The 17532-nt window shown below is 51.1% G+C and overlaps 2 protein-coding genes across 2 annotated transcripts; both read left to right on the top strand.

Annotated features, from left to right (window-relative positions):
- The first annotated feature begins 1068 nt into the window (after nt 1-1068).
- Nucleotides 1069-8023, top strand: EI24 (EI24 autophagy associated transmembrane protein). The gene is made up of 11 exons (XM_032982294.2): nt 1069-1284; nt 1734-1881; nt 3379-3524; nt 5151-5211; nt 5834-5900; nt 6393-6517; nt 6745-6864; nt 6966-7077; nt 7290-7401; nt 7505-7579; nt 7705-8023. Exons 2-11 carry the CDS (start codon nt 1840-1842, stop codon nt 7877-7879), a joined length of 1035 nt encoding a protein of 344 aa, XP_032838185.1. The 5' UTR covers nt 1069-1284; nt 1734-1839; the 3' UTR covers nt 7880-8023.
- Nucleotides 8024-8558: 535 nt separating this feature from the next.
- Nucleotides 8559-17532, top strand: STT3A (STT3 oligosaccharyltransferase complex catalytic subunit A). The gene is given in 25 exon segments (XM_042800544.1): nt 8559-8634; nt 9873-9961; nt 10149-10274; nt 10585-10645; nt 11298-11419; nt 11662-11807; nt 12096-12186; nt 12280-12386; nt 12792-12956; nt 13514-13694; nt 14203-14358; nt 14442-14533; nt 15223-15378; nt 15483-15567; nt 15570-15670; nt 15752-15848; nt 15851-15867; nt 15948-16050; nt 16683-16773; nt 16775-16815; nt 16818-16868; nt 16992-17048; nt 17051-17074; nt 17077-17105; nt 17195-17532. Coding segments are annotated over 23 exon segments (2100 nt in total). The 5' UTR covers nt 8559-8634; nt 9873-9961; nt 10149-10186; the 3' UTR covers nt 17234-17532.

The raw sequence follows: 17532 nt of genomic DNA, 5'->3' as shown, positions 1-17532 counted from the left end.
GGTTAGTCCTGAGGTAACTGTGGGCCCCGGGAGATCCCTGAGGTAATTCGGGGTCTGCGGGGAGACCCTGAGGTGATTTTGGCACGTGGGGGTAGCGCTGAGGTAACTGTGGGCCCCAGGGGATCCCTGAGGTAACTTGGGGTCCGTGGGGAGACCTTGAGCTGATTTTGGTCCCTGGGGGTAGCGCTGAGGTAATTGTGGGCCTCGGGGGGAGCGTGATGCAGCCCTGAGGTAACTATAACCCCCCCCCCACACACACACACACTTCGTGGGGAAGACTGTGGGAACAGCCCTGAGGTAAAATAGTGCTCCCTCCATGTAAACTATAGGGGTCACCCCCTGTAACCACGGGGGGCAGCTCTGTGGTAAGTTTGCCCCCCCCCCCCCCCCCTCAGGTAACGGAGCGGGGGGGGGGGGGTCACCTCCCATTGGGAGAATTGTACCCTGCCCCCAGCGTAACGGTGGTACAGGTCTGGGCTCCCCATCCTGGGTCCTTCTGGGATGCTGTGAGGATCCCCCCATTGCACAGTGACCCCCCCCCCCCAACCCTGGGGTGCCTCCGGCTCGCCTAGGAATACCTCTGGGTGAAAATAAATCAAGCAGGATTTTCTGCAGAAGCCAGCATCATGCAGCAGATGGATCTCACTGTGTTTAACACGCCAGTTCCCGAGCCCAAAGGGTGGTGAGGCGCAGCTGCCCAGAACAAAGAAAACGCTTGTTTCTGCCTTTTGTTTCTGCCGTGGCTCTGCCAGCGCGACCCGGACCTTGGACACCTAAAGGCGCCATGCGTGAGGCTGCGCACATCTACCTCTGACATCTACCTCTGAAGACTTGATTTTAGGGTGAAGGTGCTTAACTTGTGATTAACTCGATCTTCATAAAGCTGGAGGCCAGTTCTGCATCCACAGTTTCATCTGAACCGGCGTTTGCCGCTTCCCAGGAGCGCAGTTCAAACCCTAGCAGGTTTTGTCTCAGAATAACCAAAATGAAAACTTTTTTGTTTTTTTTTTTAAATAAATTATTTTTAATTGTTTGTATCCCGCGCTGCGCATTATAGAGCAACAGCAACACTGACACGTTGGGGCTGCCTAGGAGAAGCCAGCGATTTGAATCCTGGTGGAAAAGCTCTGCAAGTTTTATTAGCTGGTGATTTTTTTTTTTTTTTTTTCTTAATTCAGACTGTCTGTATTTCTGTGACGCTTTACAAGAAGCAGAAGACTCAGCACAACATTTTTGGCAGAGGCCTGTTTGGATTAATTACTGCTTTGGGCAAAAGCTTATGGGGTAGGTCAACAGCAGCTGTTTTGTCAGGCTCCTAATTGTAGCCCTGTTGTTTCTTACCTGGCACACGAGGAAGAGAAGGCACGGAGCTGTGAAGTATTAAATCAGCATGGGATTTAGCAAAGATGTTTTCACACCTTTCTGGGCTGGCTCTGCAGGCTTTTCTCTTCCGAAAATGAGCGGCACAGCATGTTGTTCAGAGAGATGTTCTGCTGTGTAGAAATACAGGCTCTGCTGTTCCTGAAACCCCAAGTTTGTTATATGAGACACCGTGGAATTAACAGGATGAGTCCTTCCTCTGGCCGTACGTTTGAGGCTGTTTGCCTGATGGGAAGCCAGTGAGGGCAGGGAATCCTGTTGAAAATCTTTGGGTTGTGATTTAACTTGTAATTACCCAGCTCAGAGAGATGCTGTTAATGCCTGCCGTGGTTCTGTGTTTTCCCTCTCCGCAGGCTCCATCTGTTTCCCATCTCTCCAGGATGAGAGAGGTTTGGGTTCGGTTTTTCCCCTCTCCCTGTAGTTGATAGTTTCGGAACCAGAGGTGATGCTGGAGTCGAGATGGCAGACAGTGTGAAAACCTTCCTTCATGACCTCGTCAGGGTAAGTCTCTGCATTTCAGGCCCTCTGTTGTAGGGACTGGTCTCGTTTACTTCAGTGACAGTTTGTCTTGCATGGGGAGCATCCTCCTTCCTTACATCATCAAGGGTGGATTAAAAAATTTCAAGGAAAAGGGGCTCTGTGTGTATATTAATCAAAAGTGTCAATTTTGTAAAGCAGAGATACCAGTAGGCAAGCTTTCCGCTCACCAGTGACAGTTAGATTTGACGTGGCTGTGTGAAATGCATTGGTCCCCAAGTGTTCTCTAGAATAATTTCCTCCCAAACTGGCCGTTGTGCAGTGTATCTGCACAGGGCTCAGTGTTCGTCCAGGGCATTGTTGAACCTGTGATAAATTTCCTTGGGGCAAAAGTTAATTTATAGCCTACGTGAACATCGCAGTTGTGTTGTGGTGTTAAAGCTTTGTGTGAACTCAGTGCTCCCATGCTGTTTTGTATCATCCAGGTGTAAATACAGGCTTAAAAACATTCGGGACATGACACTAAGAAGTAACTCATGTTCAGAAATAGCTTGTTTTGAGAAACTTGCTGGGTTTGATCTTAAAGATCTGTGGCACACTGGCCATGATCTGAAGGGGGAGGACTTGTGTTGCTTCATGTAGCTCTCGTGCCATCTGTAAAGCAGTGGGTAGAGCAGCCCATTTAATTAATTTCCACCTAATCAGGTACCAGTGGCAGCACGCTGTGCTGTTTCAGACACACATTTGGCATCAAAATTTACCCTGTTTGGTCAAAAACTCCATACACCGAATTGTTGTGTGGGTCACCTGTGTTGTGAAGCTGTCCTGGCTCATACTAGCATCCTTGTGGTCTTTATGTTGAAGTGAAATTTTGATAATGATGGTTATGATATCATCTGGAGCTGGAAATAACTGCTTGTGGAGTATTAGGAGGTGGCACTAGAAATCTTTTAAACGAGGAGTAGGGCAAAAACTTCCAGGTGCCTCCCTATTCATGGGTTTGCACGGATGTTGATGATGCGATGATGTTTCTGGGACAAGGACGGATGCTTTTGTTTGGAAAGGAGTAAGCATTCAACGTCATGCATCCAGTCAGGCCACAAGGACTTTGCACATCCTAAATACTTTGTATAGTTTATTGGCCTTAGAAATGCTGGCAGGGGATGAAGGGCTTTGTGCCAGACAGAAGTGGCCTGAGGGAGATCTGACTCTGGCTTTGCCAGGGTTATAAATAGTAGAGACTGGACAAGAAACCACGCCTTTTTAAAAAAAAATACAATATTGCTGCTTCTAAAGATGCTGGGAGGTGCAGTAGGTTACCAGGACATGGAAAATAGGTGGTGGTGCTCCAAACCTTGGCTCCGGCGGAGCCTGGTGCTGTCTTCCCCTGCTAGCTGGGGAGCGAGGCTGGCCCCCTTCGAGTCCCCTTCCGTAACCAGGGGGCCTGGCTCGGCCCCATCCCAACCCTCCTCCTCCTCCCTCTGCGGGGTGGAGTGCGACGGCCTCTCCTTGTGTCCGCAGGGAATAAAGGACTCCATCTGGGGCATCTGCACCATCTCAAAGCTGGACGCCCGGATCCAGCAGAAGAGGGAAGAGCAGAGGCGAAGGAGAGCAAACAGCGCGCTTGCCCAGCGGAGGTTTCACATGGAAGAGAAGAAGCAAGAGAAGTAAGTATGGGGCCTGATGAGTCATAAATCAGATAATTCGCTTCTCTCCCTTTAGTCTGTTGAAGGCAGGGAGACCGAGAGAGAGAGAGGAACGCTGCCCGGAGCTTTGAAGAGCCCAATGAACTGCAGAACCTCTCCAAGTCATAGTGATTTGGCAGTGCTTGTGCTTTTTTTTCCCCCCTCCTAAATATCTGTTGTATCACAGTAGTCTGGCTAAAAGAGAGTTGGGGTAAGCGGGATTTAAGAAATAAAGCCATTATTGTTGCCTGCACTTGTGAAGAGATCTCCATAAAAACAGCAGTCGGAACCATCAGGGACCTGCAACCCAGGTGTCTGCGACAGCAGAACTTGTGCTGCACGTTTGCAAATGATCCGTAAACCCAATTGCACTGAAGCTCAGAGCCAATAAATATAAAAAACGTGACATGAAACACCCTTTTCCCACTCTGTAATGAAACTAGAACTGTAACCATGAGATCAGAAGTCAGACCTTTTTTTATGCTGTTTGACAAGAGTATGCAATTAATTTGAAATAATAATAGGAGGCATGGAGCTATACAAAGCTGAAAGAATGTGGACTTCTAGGTTTCTTTTCTTCCTGAATACTCATGCTGTCTCTCAAAAGATACGTCGTTGTTGTTGGTAGCCATGGGATCAGGGAAGAAGCGGCAGCCCAGATCTGATTTATATTTCTGGGGCAGATCAAGTATCTTTTTTTTTCCCCAGCCTTGCTGTGTTCCGCAGCCATCTATAGCGGTTGCATCCACCGAGGCTGGGGATGCCAGAATTACATCCACGTGGGAGCAAAACAGCATCTGTTCTTGTGTCTGACTCCCAAACGGCACCGAGATGTTTTTCCGCTGCCCTAATTACAGTCGGGCTGGCACTAAACATGGTGACGTTTGGTCAGTAATACAACTTTTAAGATATATTTACAAATTCTTCTGACTAGCTGGGTGGTAGTCTGACTTTATCTCAAGATGACAGAAGAGTCTCCCACAAATGATTTCCATCCTCCCCAGAGATTCCTGCAGCTTTGCAAATTCCCTTGAGGAATAATATATATTTTGGGGGGAATAAACAGTTGTATTTTGCTGGTTTTCTTTGTAGCAAAGACCCTTTGGTAGCAGAAGCTGACTGGAAAAGTGCTGCAGAGTCCCACAGAGCTGTTCTCTTGCATGTCCATAGATATGCCACAAAGAGAGAGAAGCCAAAACAGCCTCTTCCAAAAACAAAAAGCACCCAAAAATCCCTAATTTTATTATGGCAGGAGTTTGAGGTGAACAAAGCCTAAGATCACTAATAAATCCTTCAAATTCTGGAAGAAAACTTTCTTTTGCTTCCATTTCAGTGCAGATATGGGGAATTAATAAAGGTTGAAAGCCTCCCTGATGTAAATCTTCCAGAGGCGGTGCACTGGCTGAAACCTGGCACGAGTTTGTGCAGGGATTTCTTCCAGGATTCCCATGTTCAGATAAAATCAGGTGCATCACTGGCATTGTGCTGGTTATCTGCAACATTTCTAAGGTGTCCAAAATGTGGGACAGAAGCAGTTGTCAGGGGATGTTTGTCCAGACACTGGGACCTTAAGCACGTCTCACCCATCTCCCTCCTCCTGCTCTGCAGTGAACCCCGGATAGTGAGCCGGATATTTCAGTGTTGTGCCTGGAACGGAGGTGTATTCTGGGTGAGTGGATATTTTTTGTTATTTCCTATGTTAAAAACACCGTGAAAACCAGTGCCCTGCTCCAGCCCTTGTACGCTGGCAGCGTGGCTGCAGGAATTTACAGGAACCGCTAAGTTCCCAGTCCCGATTCTTTATGTTAAGGGACACAATATGGGACCACAAACTGGCTTGAGAAACCTGTGCATTAAACCTGAGCTGCTTTTCCAAGTCTTTGAGACATCTCTTCCCCCAAATATCCAACTCCTGCTCCACTGCAGTCTAGGATATTGCTTTGCTGAATTGGATATCGATACGTTAAAGACATTTCCTCAGCTCTGACTTTACCATGGCTGTTCCATGAGACTAATCGTTAATGGAGCAGACACTTTGCAGCCTAATAATCACTGGGCTTCCTTTTTCCATTAGACCGTGGCCAGGTAGGAGGAATCAGCGGGGAAATGTTGAAAAGAAAGCGCTCAATTGGAGATTTTGGCTGTATTTTAACAGAAATCCTTGGTCCTGTGTAGTTATAGATTGCTGCGTGGAGGAGGAGGGTCTGCCTTCAGATCAGTAGTTACAGGAGCACAAAAAATGACCGTGCAACGCCTCACCGAGAACCCTTGTTGTTTCTTTTTCCCTGTAGCTTAGTCTCTTCTTGTTTTACCGAGTATTTATACCTGTCCTTCAGTCAGTCACGGCACAGATCATCAGTGAGTACCTTTGCTGTTTGTGTGTTACGGGGCGCTAAGCAATCCATGGGATAGATGGGGGGGGGGGGGGGGGGGTCCTGGCACCCGCCACGAACTGCCAAGGCTTTGTCCCGTTGAGCTGTTCCTCACCCCTCTGTTTGCTTGCCTTATTTTTCTCTTCCTCCCTGTTCTAATCCAGGCTGTCCTCAATAGTTTAGCAGGAAAAGAGAGAGATGGATAACCCTGCTAACAGCCTGTGTGTGGCGGGGATCTAGCCCGTGGGTTTTAGCACCCCTAACACGCACTTGTCGGAATATTTTTGCAAGTAAATAAAAAGCAAGTGGGTGGAAACGCTCTTATAAAGAGCAAAGGTTGAGGTTGGAGATTCCTCCTGTCCTCGAGCGCTACAGCTGGGAGAAGTTCCCCATGGCGCAGAGGTGGCCTTGCTGGGAAACGTTTGTGATGTGAAACAAGTAGGTTCCTCATGTGTTTCTCCCTGTCCCTCTTTTGAAGGTGACCCTTCCTTACACGGTGACGTCTGGTCTTGGCTGGAGTTCATCCTCACCTCCATTTTCAGCGCCCTCTGGGTCCTTCCCCTCTTTGTGCTCAGTAAGGTTGTCAATGCCATCTGGTTTCAGGTAGGTGACAGGACCCAGGACAGTGCATCAAGCAAACGAGGTGGGGAATTTCCTCATAAAGGCTCATTTGGTGGTACGGGGGGTGGGTGAAATCCCATCCCAAAAATGGGCTCTGGGAGGGCGAAAGGAGCATCATCCCAGCTGGTTTTGGATTTCATCCCCCCTGAAGCCCCCGTTTCTCTTTTGAATTTTATTTCCTTCAAGCCCCTTTTTGTTTTTTTTTCCAGGACATTGCAGATCTTGCGTTTGAAGTTTCGGGCAGAAAGCCTCACCCCTTTCCCAGCGTCAGTAAAATCATTGCCGACATGTTGTTTAACCTCTTGTTGCAGGCGCTGTTCCTCATCCAGGTGAGCTGAGAGTCACACGCCAAAAAAATAACCGTCAGCCACCCCACATCTTACTCCCGGGCGACGCTCTCCCGCCTGCTCATTTCTTTTTTTATCCCCAGGGGATGATAGTGAGCCTCTTCCCCATCGATATCATCGGGCAGCTGATCAGCCTCCTCCACATGTCGCTGCTCTATTCGCTCTACTGCTTCGAGTACCGCTGGTTTAACAAAGGTGAGCGCTGCCTCCCCTCGCCGCGCTGGAAATATTTCCACATTGAGGCTGGCAGACCAGAAATATTTCCGGATTGAGGGTTTCTCGACTCGAGGAATATCCAGTTGGGGCATCTTGAGGCGGATTTTCTTCCGGTTTGACACGGGTTGAGGTGTAACAAAGGTGTCTCTTCCCCATGGGTTCATTTCTGCGGGGTTTTTTTTTCTCGCCAGGAATTGAAATGCACCAGCGGTTATCCAACATTGAGAGAAACTGGCCCTATTACTTCGGCTTTGGCTTACCACTGGCTTTTCTCACCGCGATGCAATCCTCTTACATCATCAGGTGAGTCTCTGGGAGGGCAGGCAGCCATTTTAGGGTCTGCATCTACCCAAGGACACGCCACCAAATCCACCTTTTATTTTATTTTATTTTATTTTTTTCCCAGCGGTTGCCTCTTTTCCATCCTTTTCCCCCTCTTCATCATCAGCGCCAACGAAGCGAGGACCCCTGGCAAAACCTAGTGAGTATCCTCCACCACCCTTCTAAGCCCGTTCAACTTCCTTTTTTTGGCTGCTCCTCCCGCAAAAATCCCACTCGGGGGGTCGTTTTCGGCCACGGGAGCTCACAGGCTCTCTTCCCTTCCAGCCACTTCCAGCTCCGGCTCTTCTCCTTGGTGGTTTTCCTCAGCAACAGACTCTTTCACAAGACGGTTTACCTTCAGTCTGCCCTCAGCGGTGCTTCCTCCTCCTCCTCTTCCTCCGACCGCCTCCTCTCCCCCCAGCCCTCTCCCGCCAAACACGCCGCTGCACAGGGGCACTGAGAGCCACCCAACCCCAGCGGCTCCCCCTGCCGCCATGGAAATTTTGGGGACGACAGAAAAAAAAAAAAAAAAAAAAAGAAAAAGAAAAAAGGCGGATTTTTAACACCTTTGTGAGTTTCCAAAAGCTGGCCGGCGCCTGTTTTATAGCAGACTCTTTTGTACGCTGTTCCCGTGCCATTTTGGGGAGCTCCCACACCCCCCCCCCCCCGTGCATGCACCGTTTCTGTCGGGTAGGGGGAGGGAACCGGTGACGTACAAAAACCCTTTGATTTTTTGGGGGTGGTTTTTGGGGTGGGGGCCGTTTATCGACTTTTCTCGAGTATTTTCACACTGAAACATTAAACGGAGAAATCACGATTCGCAGCCGTCCCGCGCGTGCCCCTGTCGTTAACCCGGGGGCGCTTTGGGGGGGGGGGGGGGGTTGTCCCGGTCGGGACCCGCCGCGGCTTCTCCCTGGGCGCCGCCCACGTGGCGCCACCCACGTGGCGGGGATGGCCCACTTCCGCATCCGCCCACGTGACCCGGCCCAAGCGCGGCGGGACACGTCACGGCTCGTTCCCCGCCCTCCGCTCCGCCAATGGGGAGGTGCCGCGCCTAGCCCGCCCCCGCCTGAGTGGCCGCCGCCGCGGCCAATGAGAGCTGCCGTACCTGGAGTGGCGTCGGTGAGGGCAAATGGTGGGTCGGGCGGGGGCGGGCCGCCACGGCGGCTGCGCGGGGCGGATGGCCGGGGCGGAGGGGCCGAGCGCGGCGCCCGGGTGAGGGCCGCGGCCCCGGGGGGGCTTTGGGGTGCGCGGTCGTGTGGGGTGAGGGAGCTGTGGGGTTGTGGGGTGCCCGGGTCTGTGGGATGAGGCAGCTGTGGTGTTGTGGGGTGCCCGGGTCTGTAAGTGAGGCGGTTGTGGGGTGCCCGGGTCTGTGGGATGAGGCAGCTGTGGTGTTGTGGGGTGCCCGGGTCTGTGGGATCGCGGGGTTTGGGGTGCCCAGGCGCGTGCGGTGGGGCACTGCTGGTTGTCGGGGAGGGGAGCCTTTAGGATGTAGTGCTGTGGGGTTCCTGGAGGTGCAGAGTGCTGGGGTGAGGTGCGGGGCTGTGGGGTGCAGCACAGGGGGATTGGGGGCTTGCAGGGGCTGGGGGCCCATAGCCCAGCCACAGCTTTTCCTCCTTCCCACCCCAGGATCTGGGGACTGGCCAGCCCCCCCAGTAGCTGTGCCGTTACTGGGTGGCGAAGGCTTCCCCCAGCACCCTGAGAGGCGTCTGCCAGAGCTGTGGAGCTCGGGGTACCTCTGGGGGCACAGCCACGCGTGCCCGGGAGGCATCCGTGTTCTGTCATTAGCTCTTTATTATCCCCCGGGAAACCGGGAAATAATTACAACACGGTGTTATTTCTCTATCAATTAGTGATGGATGTGTGCAAGTTGGAATCACTTTTAGGTCACAGAAAGACTTTTTTTTTTCAGGCCTGGTTTGTATTTTTAAATCTCAGCCTGTCCAAATCTCCCTGGTGTTGTAGTTCAGAGATGTGAACTGAGGATTTATCCACCAGTTCAGGGACTCAACCTGCAGGGAGTGGTGGGAGGTTTTTTCCCAGATTGATTGGGTAAAGAAGTGTTTTAAAGAAATTAGAATGTGTTTTAGGTTATTTTCCGGCCACAGTTTCACTGCCTTGGTCTCCAATACCAGGATTTTGCTGGCTCTTTCTCCACCCAGGGAGGTTGAATTAAGCAGCCAGGTTGTCCAGTGTAAGCAAAGCTCATTTACTCTGCTGGTCTGCACTAGCAAACTACCGGGATGAGTGTGTTTAACATAAATAATTCAAAGTGGGAGCATCCAGGAGATGTTTAGACCTCTCATGTAAGAAAACAGCACCAATTTCTTGTGTTTTCCAAGGACTATTTTTTTGCGTGTTGTTTACAGGTGGTGGTTAAACTCCAGGGACCAGCCAGGGAAAATTTAGTGGTTTTGCTAAAAGCTGACACTTGGGTTTTGTTTTGTACGCAGAGAAACAGACGTGTCCTCTGCCCCAAAGAAGTTCTGGTCTCTGTAAAAGAAAGAAAAAACCTCAACGGTGTCTTGGGGCAACTGATCAGGTGAGGGTGGGAGGCAGGGATCAGTGAAAGCACCTGGCAGGGGTGAAGGGTGGGCACCAGCCTCCTTGGGCAGGAGTTGGGTATTTAAGGTCCTGTTCTGTGAAACATTTAGAAACCTTGTGGGGCTTCTGAGCTCGCCCTTTGACCATCTTTCTTCGCTCTTTGACCATCTTTCTTCGTCTTTCAGGTGTTCAAGCGTCCTTAATCTCTGCCTTTGATGTGAAAATGACTAAGTTAGGGTTTCTCCGGCTCTCCTACGAGAAGCAAGACACTCTGCTCAAGCTCCTCATCTTGTCGATGGCAGCTGTGCTGTGTAAGTTTGCATCCTGCCACGCCGGCCTTGCTGATGGCTGCTGGTACCCCCAAGGGGGGACCCCGGGGTGGAGCCGCCTCTGCTCCTTCTCTTCTGGAGGTTGTGGAGCTCTCATCTGTCTTTAAAGCATGTCTTCAGTCAGCACCCTTATTCCTTCTGTACTTTGTCCTTTAAAAACAACGTCTTTATCTTCCCAATGATCAGTTTAAAACAGAAACAATTTTAATCCGGCAAAGGAGGAGATAAACCAAATGTAACTCTGGCTCAGGAAGTGCTGTAGATTCACTCTGCCCTTTTTCTGTCTTTGCAGCTTTCTCCACGAGGCTTTTTTCTGTCTTAAGATTTGAAAGTGTCATCCATGAATTTGACCCGTAAGTGTCGTCTTCTCGTTTCGTGGGGGCCTGCTGGGTTTTTCTCTTCTGGAGCGTGTGGAATTGTGGTGTATGCCAGGCTCAAGTTAATCCCCACTGAGGATGAGGGATTTGGGGAGAGGTGTTCAGCACAGTTAGGTTTTCCACTTCCAGTCCCCAAATTCACTTCTCAGTACCCAGAACTCTCTGCAGCCCGGGTCTAAGTAATCACCTGCCACCGCTTTTCTGCAGGGATGTGGTTATTCCCTGCCTGAGCAGGGCACAGCAGGGGAGGGGCCTCCTAGTACAACTTGTGTCCACAACCCAGGCTTGTTGCCGATTAAATCAGGTTTGAGGGAGCAAGTTACCTTTGCAAACCCACTTTTAAACCCCCCAGGAGGAAGGATGAACCTCTGCAGCTGAGGTTTGTGGCAGTCTAGGGAAATTGGACCCGTTGCCTCCGCGTGAAAAACGCCAAGTCAGCCCTTACGACGCTGTCATACCCCCAGACATCAGATACGGGTATCCGAACAGGCACGCAATTTAACTGCCTGTCAGAAGCTGCCTCGTTTCCTGAGCGCTTGTGAGGGGCTGTGGTTGTGACCCGAGGAGTGGTGAGCAGTCCACGTCTCCGTCCAGGTGCCGGGATGTTTAGTGCTTGTCGCTGTTACAGGTATTTTAACTACCGCACAACCCGCTTTCTGGCGGAGGAGGGCTTCTATAAATTCCACAACTGGTTTGACGACCGAGCGTGGTACCCCTTGGGCAGGATTATCGGTGGGACCATTTATCCAGGTGAGCTGTCGGCTTCTGCTGAGCCAAAACCGGCCTCGTGCAAGGGAAAATTGGGAAAGGGGTGTGGGTAGGTACCTGGACTGCCAGCTGGGGGAGCAGGGGAGGTCAAGAGTTGCCCTTCATCGAGGCACCCTGGGCAGCAGGTGAGGCTTTCCTGCTGTTAATTACAAGCTAACGACCCCCTGGCGCCGTGAGCAGACCGCAAGCACCCCAATAACAGCATCTTTTTCTCCGTCCCGCAGGCCTGATGATCACGTCGGCAGCAATTTACCACGTGCTGCACTTCTTCCACATCACCATCGACATCCGAAACGTCTGTGTGTTCCTGGCTCCCCTCTTCTCCTCTTTCACCACCATAGTGACTTACCACCTCACCAAAGAGCTCAAGGTGAGGGGGCGATCGGGACAGACCTGGCAGGTTTTTGCTTTATGAGGAGGACGGGCTGTGTGCCTTTTGGAAAGGCAGCTCGCAGCCATAGCGGAGGTTTGGAGGTGACTGCCACGCTGGTCAAAACCCAGAACTTCAGGGAAATGGGAGCTCTGTTTTCAAATTTAATTTCAACACTCAGTTTTTATTCCTTTGAGGCATATCCATGCGTAGTATGGCACGAGAACAAAAGCCCTACAAACCGATGGCTTTTTTCACCCTCTGGCTGCGTGTGGTTTTTTCTCCCAGGACGCAGGGGCAGGACTCCTCGCTGCTGCCATGATTGCAGTTGTGCCTGGGTACATCTCTCGGTCTGTCGCCGGCTCCTACGATAACGAAGGTGAGTTTGCAACACTCGGAGCAGGGAAAGCTTTAACGACCGTTGGGTGCTGGATAACGATGGCAAAGATGACGCTTTTGTCCTTCTACCCAGGTATCGCCATATTCTGCATGCTGCTAACTTACTACATGTGGATCAAAGCTGTCAAAACTGGCTCCATCTATTGGGCAGCAATGTGTGCTCTTGCCTATTTCTACATGGTACGTGTTCCTTCTCCTGGCACCGAGGTTTTTTCTGACTCTGCTCTGGGTACAGCGACCAAAAATCCATGGCGTGCCGTTCCTGCATCCTTGTTTTCAGGGAGCTTGAACCTCTGCAAAGGGCTCGGTGTGAAAATGGAACGGATGCTTTCTTCATTCACTTCCCCGTACCAAAACTAGCGGGTTTTTGCGTGTGGTTTTATTAATAGCCTTGAAAAATCTGGGCTTCTGGCAGCTGTGACTGTTGAGGATGCTCTGAGGGAGATCAGATCTCAGCTGGCATTGCCGCTGGGTGAAAACCCTGCGCGTGATGCCAGGAAAATCAAACCTACCACGTTTGACCTCTGCTCTGCAACCTGTTCAGTCCTGGAACTTGTGGGGTTTTTTTGTTTTCTCTCTTGGCAGGTCTCCTCGTGGGGTGGCTACGTCTTTCTGATTAACCTCATCCCCTTGCATGTTCTTGTGCTGATGCTGACCGGCCGCTTCTCCCACAGGATCTATGTAGCCTATTGCACAGTCTACTGCTTGGGAACCATCCTCTCGATGCAGATCTCCTTTGTCGGCTTCCAGGTGGGGACCAGAATGATTTGCAGACTCGAGGACGGTCATTTTGTGGGTTGTGACAGAACAACAGCGAGTTGGCACCTGGCTTCTCTCCTTGACTTTGCTGTTGACATGTTAAGTTCTAGCTCCTGTTACGCTGATTCGTTGCGACCTTTGGCAAGATTAGTTTTGGAGGTACTGGATGACTTTCAAAGCCGCTAATAACCTTCATGGCACTGGTTGCTTTTCATGAAAATATTTATGGTTTTGGTGAAGGAAACACTTGCGCCAGCATGCGTCTTGGTATAGCGGGAAAAATGCCCGCTTAGCTCACTTTTTCAAGAGAATTGGTTTAATTTTCTGTGTGGATTCCTATCTGGGAATCGAAGCTGATGTAAGCAAGTGACTCGGGGCAGCTGTGCCATCCGCAGGGAGGGGACTGTTTGTGTTTGCCGTGACTTTCAGCAGCGATTTTGCCGAGAAGTGATTTGTTAAAAAAAAAAAAAAAAAAAAAAAAAAAAAGATATCGGGCACAGCACTGCTCTTGTTCTCCATCTCTGATCACGCTTTCCCCCTGCTTGCAGCCTGTCCTCTCCTCAGAGCACATGGCTGCCCTTGGAGTCTTCGGTTTGTGTCAGATCCACGCCTTCGTAGACTACCTTCGGAGCAAGCTGAACCCGCAGCAATTCGAAATCCTCTTCAGGAGTGTCATTTCCCTGGTTGGCTTTGTCCTCCTCACCATTGGGGCCGTGCTGATGCTGACAGGTAGCCCGAGATGGAGCCGGTTTTCCCTCCTCTCATGGCTTTGAAGAGCACAGAATTTGTCAGTCTGAATTCTGCATTATTGCCCACGCTGCGGTTTCGGTGCCTGCGAGCCCCTCTCCAAGGGGGAGGCTGGGACCTGTTAGCAGGGAAATATTTCAGAGGCAGCTGTGTAAGATCTGGGCTCCGGCTGATGCAAGGCACAGAGAGAATCCTGCCATGACTCAGCGTGCGCTGGGGACGCTGAGCTGATGCTTCAGAAACTGAGTGTCGATCTGTAGTAGCGAAGGGATGCTAAAAATAAGGTGGGTGGGGGGAGAGAAGTCTCTAGGGTAATATTGCAGTGTATTTCCTTTCTAAACTGGTAGGTTTGAGTAATAGAGATGTTAAACGAGGTCCAGGATTGCTCATTCAGCCTTGTACGTGCTTCCTGGGTGAGAGAATGTATTGGCATTGCTGGTTATTCTCTGCTGGTGTGGAATATGATTTTTTTTTTTTTTTTTTTTTCTAGGGAAAATCTCCCCATGGACAGGGCGTTTCTACTCCCTGCTGGATCCTTCCTATGCAAAGAACAACATCCCCATCATCGCCTCCGTCTCTGAGCACCAGCCCACCACTTGGTCCTCCTATTACTTTGACCTGCAGCTTCTCGTTTTCATGTTCCCAGGTGAGCCCAGCACAGCTGGCGCCAGACCCTGATTTATTAAATGCTAAGGTGAACCTGACCTGTTTTCTCTTTCCTCTCCGCAGTCGGTCTGTATTACTGCTTCAGTAACCTCTCGGACGCCCGCATTTTTATCATCATGTACGGCGTGACCAGCATGTACTTCTCTGCTGTGATGGTGAGGACATGCTCCACAGGCACGATGACAAAACGGTCTTAGTGAAGCTGATTTAATTTATTCTCCTGAACTTGATGATGGTTATTCCACCCTGAGCCAGCTAAAGCTCACGAGGCTTTTCTCCGTTTCCTTAAAACTGGTTTTATTCACCCCTCAGTGCAGCGAGGGAACGTGACGTTGCAAAACTTACTGGTTTTGTGTTATTTGCTTCCTTACGGCCACCGCCGTCAGCCACTGGGTCTCTGTTCCTGGTCTCCCATAGCCGAGTTGCAAACCCAAACCGATTCTCCAGTATCTGAGTGAGGACCGACGACAGATGGCTGCTTATGAGCCGGTTTCCACTCTTGCTCTAGCACCCTGAGCCCTAAATACGGGTTGATTTCTGGTGTGGAAGCATCTGCTGATTGTTGGCTCCACCTCTGGTTGCCCAAGGGTGTTAAACTGAGGTCGTTTCTGCACATTGGCCAATTTTGAGATCTTCAGAGAACTTCCCTCTGGGGCATCTGAGAGGGTGGCAGCTCCCAGTCCGTACCCACTAAAAAAAATCAGCTACGGGTTTATCTCGAGGCTGATGCTTCTGGGGAATTTGAGGTGCTGAATTAGGGATGGCATTTAATTGCCCTCATCTTTTGGATTTCTGCCCGGATTTCTTCTCCAACAGGCACCGACAGTTCTGCTCTTGCCTGTAGGTGCGTCTTATGCTGGTGCTGGCCCCGGTGATGTGTATCCTCTCAGGCATCGGGGTTTCTCAGGTGTTGTCCACCTACATGAAGAACCTGGATATCAGCCGGCCGGACAAGAAGAGCAAAAAGCAGCAAGACTCCACCTACCCTATCAAAAACGAAGTGAGTGTTGGGCTGGCTTGGGACGGGGGAAAGACCTGGTGGGACCAAGTGCGGGAGGCTGATGGCCTCATCCCTCCAGCGTTGACCCGATTTGTTCCCCCCAGGTTGCCAGTGGCATGATCCTGGTCATGGCTTTCTTCCTCATCACCTACACCTTCCATTCCACCTGGGTGACCAGCGAGGCATACTCCTCCCTTCCATCGTGCTGTCCGCCCGGGGTGGCGACGGCAGCAGGATCATCTTCGATGACTTCAGAGAAGCTTATTACTGGCTGCGCCACAACACGCCGGAGGTGAGCGGGGGTAATTCGGGCGGCGGTGACCCCAACGTTGTCCCCTGAGGTGCTGGCAGCATGTCTGGTGTTCGGCCGCAGGACGCGAAGGTGATGTCCTGGTGGGACTACGGGTACCAAATAACCGCCATGGCCAACCGGACCATCCTGGTGGACAACAACACCTGGAACAACACCCACTCTCCCGTGTCGGTCAGGTAGGTCCTTCCCTCACCTGCTGCCTTGCCCTGCTTTTGTGGGGCACCGCGTGGCGTCACTGACGCCGCGTCTGCTCCAGGCGATGGCATCAACGGAGGAGAAAGCTTACGAGATCATGAGGGAGCTGGACGTCAGCTACGTGCTGGTAATCTTCGGAGGCCTCACTGGGTATTCGTCCGATGGTAAGATTGCGCTCTGAGCTGGGTCAAACCCATCTACGGGGCTGGTGGTGCAGGCGTCTCCAAAACTCCTCTTGGAGGACCCAACTCCCACCTTCAGCTGTGGCTGCAAGGTGGAAACGGTACCAAAACGCTCCTCTCTGGAAGCTGCACGTACCTTTTCTGCCCTCCCACAACTCAACCTTCTTGCTCTTGGCCCTCCAACAACTCAACTCAATCCCTTGCTCCTGGTCTTCCAACAATTCAACTCAACTCAATCCTTGCTCCTGGTCTTCCAACAACTCAACCCCCTTGCTCTTGGTCTTCCAACAATTCAACTCAACTCAATCCCTTGCTCCTGGTCTTCCAACAACTCAACCCCCTTGCTCTTGGTCTTCCACAATTCAACTCAACTCAATCCCTTGCTCCTGGTCTTCCAACAACTCAACCCCCTTGCTCTTGGTCTTCCAACAATTCAACTCAACGCAATCCTTGCTCCTGGTCTTCCAACAACTCAACCCCTTGCTCTTGGCCCTCCAACTCACTCAACCCTTGCTCTTGGCCTTCCAATAACTCAACCCAATCCTTTGCTCTTGGCCCTCCAACAATTCAACTCTTCACTCTTCCACCCCAACCCTTTGCTCTCCACCTTTCAGATATCAACAAATTCCTGTGGATGGTGCGGATCGGGGGCAGCACGGACACGGGGCGCCACATCAAGGAGCACGACTACTACACCCCCACGGGAGTTTCGGGTCGACCGCGAGGGCTCCCCAGTGCTCCTCAACTGCTCATGTACAAGATGTGCTACTACCGCTTCGGCCAGGTCTACACAGAGGCCAGTAAGTCCCCAGACCCACACCCGCTGTGGGGGTATGATGTCACTTTTGGGGCACCCCACTGTGCCCCCCCTCCGCCGTCTTCGGGCGCAGCGTGGCAGCGCTGCCTGTACTTTGCCCTCCTAGAGCGACCCGCCGGCTACGACCGGGTGAGGAATGCCGAAATCGGCAACAAGGACTTTGAGCTGACGTGCTGGAGGAGGCGTACACCACGAGCACTGGCTGGTCCGAATATACAAGGTCTGGCCCCAAAATGAGCCCAAACCCCCAGATTCGGGGAAAAAAAACCATTAAATTTCACCTTACCCGGCTTGTTTTTTACCACCCAGGTGAAAGATTTGGATAACCGTGGCTTGTCAAGAACGTAGAGGAGCTGCCGCCAGCCGCACCACGCACCGCACTGACCCAGCCTTTGCCTGTGAAACAGAAATATTGGGGGTTTTTTGTTTGTTTTTTTGGGGGGAGGGGGACAGGTGGTTTGTTTTTTTGTTTTCTACCATTTGGAAGTGCAGGCACCCATGGGCCGTCCCTGCCTGCTGGGGACTGATTTTTTTTTTTTATATATATACACACAGAGCATTCGCCAAATCAGAAATAACGGCTTTAACCGGGGTTGATTAATGGGGAGTTACAAATAATAATAATTAAAAAGAAAAAAAAAAAGTGA

This window comes from Tyto alba, unplaced genomic scaffold (assembly GCF_018691265.1).
Source record: "Tyto alba isolate M040663 unplaced genomic scaffold, T.alba_DEE_v4.0 Super-Scaffold_32, whole genome shotgun sequence".
Taxonomy (NCBI): domain Eukaryota; kingdom Metazoa; phylum Chordata; class Aves; order Strigiformes; family Tytonidae; genus Tyto; species Tyto alba.
The sequence above is the reverse complement of the archived record's forward strand: the minus strand, read 5'-3'. Positions and strand labels throughout refer to the sequence as shown.